General features: G+C 43.2%; 1 protein-coding gene across 1 annotated transcript; it reads right to left on the reverse strand.

Moving 5' to 3' along the window:
* Window positions 1-6,588: 6,588 nt before the first annotated feature.
* Window positions 6,589-7,941, reverse strand: LOC102849759 (40S ribosomal protein S20-like). Its single transcript, XM_006888844.1, has 4 exons — window positions 7,868-7,941; window positions 7,613-7,712; window positions 7,264-7,337; window positions 6,589-6,803 (listed from the first exon to the last, which is right to left on the reverse strand). The coding sequence occupies exons 1-4, from the start codon at window positions 7,868-7,870 to the stop codon at window positions 6,621-6,623; spliced, it is 360 nt and encodes a 119-aa protein (XP_006888906.1). The 5' UTR covers window positions 7,871-7,941; the 3' UTR covers window positions 6,589-6,620.
* Window positions 7,942-9,527: the final 1,586 nt, after the last annotated feature.

Below are 9,527 nucleotides of genomic sequence, written 5' to 3' on the forward strand. Positions count from 1 at the left end.
CATCTTCTTCTATTTTCTGAAATAATTTATGTAGAATTGGTAACAGTTCGTCTTTAAAATTCTGATGGAGGGTCAGCTATGGGTTGGTTCCAATTCAATGGTACCCAACAACATTCAATAGTTATTCTCAAGCACAAGCAACTCGATGGCACATAACAACAACAACAAAGCACAGACAAATTTATAAAGTATAAAGGATGCAAGAGTCTTGAGTCTTAGCTGAGGCCACCAACATCCACCTAGGCATGGAAGTGCTTATGTGCTAATGCTCCCAGCGGCGCTGTCTCTCCTGAGACTTCAGGCTAACTGGCTGCTTTCTGACCTTCATCTGTTATGGTCAAGTCAGAGTTTTTTTGTTGTAAAAGTGAACAACCATCTCTGAGCAACAGCAGCTAAAAGTTTCTGTTGAAGAAATATAAGCAGAGAAATGGTATGATCTGATTTAAATAGTGGAAAGGTAACATCTGCTCCATGCAAAAGAATAGCGTTAGCTGGGGATGGGAGAAAGTGAAAGCAGGGTGACCAGCCAAGAGACTGTGGCAGCCCAAGAGTAAGGACTAATGGAGCTGAGTACAGTGTGTTACTTATGATGGTTTTCTAGTCACTATCTTTGTCACACTTACTACATGGCTGGATTGTCATTGGTGTCATTGTTAGGCGTTGTCAAATAACATACACTCACAGCAAGCCTATGAACAACAAACCTGAACTCTGCCCTATCCTGTGCCATCCTCATCATCTGACACATTAGAGCCCATACTGTGTCAATTCATCTTGTTGGAGGTCTTCCTTTCCTTCACTGTCCCTCCACCTTTCCAAGCATGATGTTCCTCTCCAAAGAATAGCTTCTCCTAACAACATGCCCCAAAACGTAAGGTGTTTGTGGCCCACCAAAGGAATAGACTAGCTTGCTGATAATGTAAATAAGGTGAATGGCACCTTTTTTTTAATTTAGGTTGTTTATTTTTCATTTCAATGAACATCTACAGAGATTTTGGAATTCCATTCATTCATTGTTGCACCCTTCTCCCCGCACAACCCCCCCCCTCCCATTTGCTCCTCTCCTTGAAAAGCAAAAGAAAAACTCCCTCATTGGTACCTTTCAAGTAGAACCATGTATATAAGGTGTGTTAGAGCACTTATGTGCCAGTTGGTCAATTTGGCCATCTCAACAAGCTGAAACTGACCTGACCCTGAGGTGGAAAATAGCTTTTTCACTCCTACCAGGGAAGAGGAACCAGAGACTACAGTTGGTCCTCTAGATCTGAGATCTCTGCTCGGACCAGAGATGGAGAGCTGCAGAGCGGGTATGAGATGGCACAGGGGGAGGCAGCAGCAGCAGTGGAGGGGGTGGAGAACCAGCCTGGAATGAGGCATAGCTGTGGGCTCCCAGCACACCGAGCTGGAGCTGAGAAACGTCACACTCAGGCTAACTTGCACATGACACACAGAGCTGAAAGAGCTTTGGTACTCGAGACATACCTATAACTTCGCTTAAGAAGCTGCCCAAACTAAAGAACTAGTGTCCCTGAACTGAAATTGTAACCTGTTACTTCCTTACTCATCATAAATCTTGTGTGAGTTCTATATGGTGATTACAACCAAATATGAAGCCCAGCAGAGATAGGAGTAGTGTGTGAGGCCCAGCTGTCGTTGGAACTGGTAGGAAAGGTTGTGGGGTGTGATCCTGCATTGTTGATGGGGACTCTAAAGTTATTGGTGGTCAGATGTTGCCTTCCTCATGCCACAGGTTTCACCAGTGTGGGCTGGGAGTTGTTTCAACACTCAGTTTTTTGTGTTTATGTCTTGCTGCTCATTCTATAATACAAACCTGAATTTCATAGTAACTGTACTGTTGTAACAGAAATCCCACATGTGGCCACCAGAGCTCACTTAGCTTCTAGTTGTTTCTGTCAGGTACAGCCAAGTACGAATCATAGCAACCCTATGAACAGCTGACCTGAACTCTGCCCTTTACAGTGCCATCCTCACCATCTCTGACATACTAGAGCCCATTGCTCAAATCACTGGTGGCTTAATGGTAAGAAGTTCACCGCAGACACAAAGATATGGGTTTGAATCCACTAGCTGTTCATGAGAGAAAGAGGGGCAATCTCCCATGTGATTTCCTGCCCCTGAAAATCCACTGGAGTTATCAGTTAGGAGTTGGTTCTGACAGTACAGAACCACCACAACTACAAACACCTTGAACTCAAACTGTGAAAGAGTCTGTGTCTGTTAAAAGCCACCCACATGTGGTATATTTCAGTTAAAACAATGCTACATAACTAAGACAGGTGTTCTTTTTACATTAAAGAAGGGTAAACACAATTTGCAAAAGGAAAAAAGCTGTTTACAAAACAAATGTTAGTGTCCTCTAGTCATTTTTGACTCTTTGGGATCCTAAACAGTCTGAACCCTGCCCTATCCTTAACCATTCTCAGTCTCTGACATACCTACTCCCCCAACCTGCTATTGTGTCAATCTATCTCATCAAGGTCTTCCTTTCATGCGCTGTCCCTTCACCCTTTCAAACAGGATGTCCTCCTCCAAGGATTGGTCCCTTCTGGCCATGTGCCCAAAGTACATCAGACAGAGCTTCAAAATCCTTGTCTCTTTTTTTTTTTTGTCTCTTAATTTCACCCTCTCTAGGAAAAACCTGTTTATTTTCTTAGCAGTTCATGGTGTGTTTGATACTCCTCTCTAGCACAACTCAAACGTTATCAACTCTTGTTCTATCACCCTTAATCATTTTCCAGTTCTCTGCTGCAGAGCAAGTAATCGCAAAGCCCATGACCTGGAGGATCGAGCACACCTTAGTCTCTACCAGGACATTTTTGTTCTTCAGCACTGTGGCAAGTTCCCTGACAGCAGATTTTCGTAATACAATTTGTCTTTTGATTTCCTGACTGCTGGTGCCAAGTTGTTGAGGATTTAGTTCTTTGATTCTCAGTTCTCACCATATTCTAATCTACTATGGCATTGAAAATGAAGGAAATAAGTGCTACCCTTATGATGTCAGTCTGGAGACTAGGGTGCACCTGATACAGGCCATGGTCATTGCAATCACTTGTTATGCATCTGAGAGCTAGACAATGACTAGAGAAGATAAAAGGAGAATTGATGCCTTTGAGCCTCAGTGTTGGGAGTACTGAATAGATCATGGACTGCTAGTGAATGAACAGGTTTGTCCTGGGGAGGGTTAAGCCTTGGAGGCAAGGATTCTGAAGCTTCATCTGACATACTTTAGACACGTTCCACAGAAGGACCAGTCCTGGGAGAAGGATGTCATGCTTGGGAGGGTGGAGGGACAGCGTAGGAGAGGAAGACCCTCGATGAGATGGATTGTCATTCGGGTAGTGGGGTAGATGTGTTGGAGACAGTAAGATTGGCACAGGATAGAGCATGATTTAGGGCTGTTGTACATAGGGTTGCTAGGAGTTGCAAGTGACTCGATGGCACATAACCAGCACTACCTTCAAAGGCTCATAATACTTCCTTGGGTTTTCCTTAGAAGATACACTTGAAAGGCCATGCCCCTGGGGTATGAGTACACTTCTCTAAGGTCCTTGTAAGTCACTTACTGCTGAGAAGTGGGTCCTGAGGCTGTAAATCCCAACAGACTGACCATCCCTTCACAGAGCCATAGGCAGATTTGAACCATTGACCTTTAGGTTAGCCAGGAAAATCATCCCCTACAAAGCATGCTTCCTTACAAGGATGTAATAGCATTTACCAAAAAAAAAAAAAAAAAGTTAAGGAGGGGAATAGAAAATTTCAAAGCAAAAAAAAAAAAAAAAGCACCTTGGTGGCACAATGGTTAAAGCACTCAACTGCTATCAACAACAAAGATGCCATCTGTTCAGACCCACCAGTAGCTCTATGGGAGAAAAACTGAGGCCATGTGCTTCTGCCTTGGAAACCCTTGGCTGTTCTATAGGTTAGGAACAGGTACTGGCTTGAGAGCAAGGGCTTTGGGTCAGCCTTTACAGCAGTAGTTAGGGTGGGTTTTGTTTTTCCCTTACGGACTTGCTAGGTGTATTCAAACCATCCACACCTGATTAGCAATAATTTTAACCACTGTACCAACACTCCCTTTGGTCATTCCATTGAACTTACCCTTAGTTCATTATTAGCATTTTTTAATATCTTGCAAGGCTTTGTTCCCAGTAACTTTTCAATGTTTGCTTTCCAAATCAATCTTAGCAGCTAGTGGCCTTGAATTGCACGCCTCAGGATTGCAGCACAGCTTCTTGCCACTAGGGCATCCAAGCTCCCTAAGATCCATAGTAGAATTCTACAAAATGTTTCATAAAAGTCAATAGCAGTTGTCCTCATTTTAATTCTTACAAACTTTCAAAGTATTCAACTCCTGTAACCTGAGTGTGAAAAAAAAATACTTAGATTGGTAACTGTATGAAGTAAAGATGCTTCCAGTACTTCATTTGCTGAGGTAATTTTTTTTTGTACAATAATGGATTATTTGGTTATAAGGTAGCTTCAGTGCATTCAAGAAATTAGGATCTCTCAGCCAGTTTTCAAGATCAAGTCATAATCAACCCAACAGCACCTAACAACTGTTTCTGACAGGGAATTTTCAACACATACCACTTAAATCATCAGCATTACCAGGAAGGGAAAAAAGGGGGATTGGGTTTCCTACTCCCCAGGAGGACCCACTATTTGCTATTGAGCTGATTCCAATTCATAGTGATCCTCCATCCTAAGGACTGCCATCATCAGAGCTCCTTCCAAACAATGGAACTTTTTGCTTTTGCTCTGACAAAAAATTGGTTTAACACAATTGTTCGTGTACCATCACTATTTCTCAAAATGAACTCATAGCTCACCTCCCTTTGGATTTCTAAGGCTATAAATCACCTTAGAGATAATCCATCCTTCTCCCTTGGCTTTGGTGTATTCAAACTGGCAGTGAAGTGAAACCTTTGGATTAGCAGTTCAATTCTCTGATGATGCTAGAACTTCTCTCCCCACAATATACACACATACAGACTACACTTAAATGATAGATCTGTAGGCTCTTTACACCGCCTTTCATTAGAAATCCCTTCAATACACCAACTTCTCAAAGGGATATGGATAATTGCTGATTTTAGAATTAAAACAAGCTTTCTATTTATACAAATCCTAATGAACATTTATTGTAGCTATTGTACCCAGTAATTTGGGTTTGCTGTGATGCTGAACCTTGTGCCATTGGACATTGGTGGAGCTCCCAGTTGCAAAATAGGTCTGGAAGCAGGAGTTGCATCGACTTCCTAAATCACATGCCTCTGAAAACTATGAACCTGGAGAAATGACAATAGTTATGGAAAGGTATTTAGGTCTTTCTTGTTCAGTCACCGAGAATCAATGGCACTCAACAGCAGCAATGAAATTTCATTTTGTCTGAAATCTTTCCATTATTAAAAACTGTCAAAGATTAGACGGGATTAAGATTCTGGTTTGGCCAATTTTATTTAGAATCCTGATGTCTGGCTAGAGTTTAGACAGGAAAGTTAATGGTTTCTAGGAAGATGAATTTAACTTTCATCAGCCTCATCTACCTAAAAATAAGTCTTGGACAAATTGTAACCAGGGTGCTTAGAGACAAGGGTAGTAAACAAAAAGTAGGACAAAGACCTGGAGTTGGTAAGCCAAAAGGGAGAAACAGCATCGCTTAAGCTGAAAAGAAAATCACAGCCCTACAATCGAATCATAGTTTGACATATTTGTCAGGAGGGGACAGTCCTCGGAAAACATCTTACGCTGGGAAAGATAGAGGGTCAGAGAAAGAAACGGAACAAGACGAACAGTTATTGATGGGTTTTCAGATGTGAGGATGGAAAGATTCAATTGTGACATGAAGGCAATAGTATTCACAAGCCATCATCATTTACAGTCTAACAGGCCTCTCTGTCCAGTTCACTTTTGGCCACCAGTCATTGCCAGCCTCACAGCTGACCCTTCAATGGGTTTTCAGAAGCTGTTAAATAAGCAACTGGTGAATTCAAATTGCCTTTGTGTTGGCAGAACAGGACAACTTCTCACCCACCAGAGATCCTAGCTCCCTTTCTAGTAGTTGAAGGCTGAACGATTTAAGCCACCCAAAGACCTTACAAGAGAGTATACTCAAAATATTGATTTTCAGAAAGTTACTGAAAATTAGACACACTGGTCCTCTAGCAAGGATGTCTGTTTCAAACAGCCAAAACTTATTGGATCTTTAAGTCACAAGAGAATGTTTAAAATCTGATATAAAAACAAATTCGACAGTTCTCATGGACAAAGTAACCTATGCCAGTAAGTTTTGCCAACTTGTAGCCTATGTTTTATTAAGTTTTACACTGACTTTATATAAATATATAACACGCCAGGTTTTAGAAGATCCAATCTTCACCGTTACTAAGTTTAGTCTTTGACCTGTTATCTTAAAAAGGAAGATTAATTGGCAGTCTTAACAGAAACATGTATTGACTGTTTTCAGCTACTAGACTTAACTGAGGTGGTTGAAATTCTTTACAAGGCTAAAGCACCCATCATTTTATCTCTTAAATCTGTATTGAAATAAAAGTCAACAAAATTTACCAACGGATAGTCAATTTATTAAAATAGTTGATTTAGGCATCTGCAATGGTGACTTCAACCTCTACTCCAGGCTCAATGCTGATGGAGGTGATCTGCTTGACAATCTCAGAAGGACTGTGTAAGTCAATGAGTCGCTTGTGGATCCTCATCTGGAAACGATCCCAGGTCTTGGAACCTTCCCCACAAGGAGTCTTCCTTGTAGTGATTCTCAGAGTCTGCAACAAGAGACAAAACCCAAGCATTTGGCTTCATGTTTACACTAAGAATGTCTGCAACCTAACGTTCCCCATTCTTCGTACAGCAACTTGAGTCTTTATTTGACCTTCCTTCCTCCAGCTTGTTACCACCTTAGACAATGGTAATACTAAAACTTACTGCTGTACAGCTCCAATTCATGACTACCTTCCTGTTGGATTCCTGAGATTATGGGAACTCCCCTGAGCTGGAGCTTGCTGGCAGGAGCTAAATACCAAGTTTTAGCATTTGTGTTTTAGGAGCATAATCTCCTAAAGAGTAAGCCACCAGAGAGGTGTCCCTGACCCTATCGACTGGTTCTAAACACTATCTTAACTTTTACTTCACCCTTATTGGTTTTTAGGGAAGCACATGAACGTGAAATTTTTCTGGGAGTCCTCGGGTAGATTTTCTTAACCAGCCCCCGGCCCTTCGCCTCACCTTGGTAGGCATCCTGACCGGTCCCTTCACCTTCAGGTTCTTCTCCTTTGCGCCTCTGATCAAGTCGGCACACACTACAAAAAAATCACATTAGCACAGGCTGAACAATTAACGAAAGCTTTAAAAAGTCAATTAACGCTGGCTCAGAATAGCGTAAACGACTATCACCATAAATCAACATCTATGTCTCTCCTCACTGCCAGCTCCAAGTCTACTATGCATTTAAGACTACATAAGATCAAAATAAACGACTTGGCTCTTTCATGGAAATCAATTTTGCAGACATTAGCAACAAGTCTGATGCACCGCTCCAATAGTAAGAGCTTCAACTAGAAGCTGTCGTACTGACCCTTCTCCAGGGATTTTACGTTGCGGCTGGTTAGGGTAATCCTAATTCGGTGAATGGCCACCTCCGGTTCCACAGGCGTCTTTCCGGTGTCCTTAAAAGCCTGTGAATTGCACAGAAAGAAGACATTCAAGCTCCCGAGCCATCAAGGATAGAGACAAGCACATGGAGACACTCAAGTTCCCCGATCCCTGCAGGGATCTCTGTCCGGAACTTAATGCGGTAACTATGCTGCCGGCTCCCCCTCCCTATCCTCACCATGGCTGCGGCGCGGCTTCCTGACCGACTTGTTCCCCGGAGAGCGAACAGCGGTGAGTCAGGAACAGGAGTGGGAGAACACCACAACCCTGCAAGAGCTACCGCGTCTTCCTTAGAGAGGAAGTGTTGAGACACGCGCGGGCTTTATATAGCTCCGCTCCCTTCAGCATCCGGGTCCTGTACCCCGCCCCTGTGCTGCCCCGGAAGTGGATCCGCCGCGCCTCGCGGGAAGCTGCTGCGTGATCGTCGCGGGAGCGTGCGCCGGGCTGCCCTGAACTCATGCGGTGATGGGTTGCTGCGAGCTACCCGGCCCAAGCTACGTCCCCGTCCGTGCTGTTTCCGGCTTCTTCCGACCACCTGGCAGAGATGGCTGGAGACCCGGCCACGACAAGGAGTCCTTGGGGCCTCGCAGCTACGGAAAGCCCTGAAGACCCTGCCTGTTGTGTTCCCACACAAGCACGTGTTTGCTGAGCGAGTGGGAACTTGAGTTTAACGCACACCCGTGGGCTTTGCAAAAATGGCCGTAATCATTTGGAAATGGTGTTTTACAACCTGAGATAGGCCATCGCAGTATTCCACCTGCCCGGAGGTTATACCACGAGTTGCTGTGAGCGGCGACCACGTGTGTTTAGGTAAAACTGTGCTCCACGGCGTGCTGGGCGACTGATCAGAGGTGGAGAGCCCGGCGTTTCTTCCTAGGCGCCGAGAGTGCAGATACCACCATCTGGGCTCCAGAAAATGCTAATACAGAGAGGAAATGAAAGGTAGCGATGGTTTAATGTTTCCATTTTAAACATTTCACTTTATTTTTCTTTGAAAGTTCTTAGCACTGAACAGCAATTTAATAAGTTAATTAGAGGAAATGTGCCAATTATAAGCAAAAAACCCCCAAACCATTTATAGGTAATCATTGTTTACACTGTCAATTATTCACATTTGTCCTAAAAATGAGATCTGACTCTTACTGCTTTATTCACGGACTCTTGTCCTGTAATGTCTCTTAATCATGAGTTGTTGGGGGCTGTTCATTATTTAGCTGTTCCTCCATTTTGGGGCATTTAGATGGTTTTTTTTCACTCTTAATAAACAATATCGTGAGGTAAATGCTTGTAAGTGAGGGTTTCTCAGCCTCAGCACAGTGACATTGTGGTCTGGATAGTTGCTGCTAGAGAGGGCTGGCCTGTGCATTGTAGAATATCCTACAGCATTCGAATACGTACAGTAGCGACTTTCATTCTCCCTTTGTGACAACTCAAAATGCTATTTTTGCCCCCTGAGGCAAAATCCCTCCTTATGAAAAGCCATAGTAGATAAACATTTTAGTACATCCTTGATGCCTAATATAGTTTTTATTATTCTTGTGTGTGTGTGTGTGTGTACACTGTTGAATTGGATCTGACTAGTACAGGAGGAGTTTGCCACTCCTCCACTGGCGCATCTGGTCGATTGGAACTGCGGGCCTTAGAGATTGCAGCCCAGCTTCTTGCCACTAGGCCACCAGAGCTCCCTAGATACATCTGTTTTTTAATCAAGGACCAGCATATATTACCTGTCCTCTGAGAAATTTATACCCAAAGTTATCTCCCCCAGCCCTGTAAGGTAGACTGAGTGGGGAAAAAGTACAAATAAGCACCTGTTTTAAAGTTTAAAAAGTATCCTG

The sequence above is a fragment of the Elephantulus edwardii genome, unplaced genomic scaffold (genome assembly GCF_000299155.1).
Source record: "Elephantulus edwardii isolate Elephantulus edwardi_28Jun2011 unplaced genomic scaffold, EleEdw1.0 scaffold00072, whole genome shotgun sequence".
In the NCBI taxonomy this organism is placed as follows: domain Eukaryota; kingdom Metazoa; phylum Chordata; class Mammalia; order Macroscelidea; family Macroscelididae; genus Elephantulus; species Elephantulus edwardii.

What these genes read in the sequence shown, in the direction of transcription:
- LOC102849759 (XM_006888844.1), bottom strand. An exon ending in CGTAAAATCCCTGGAGAAGG is followed by an intron (nt 7,338 to 7,612) that starts GTCAGTACGACA and finishes ATTTTTTTGTAG; the next exon opens with TGTGTGCCGACTTGATCAGA. An exon ending in CGGTCAGGATGCCTACCAAG is followed by an intron (nt 6,804 to 7,263) that starts GTGAGGCGAAGG and finishes CTCTTGTTGCAG; the next exon opens with ACTCTGAGAATCACTACAAG.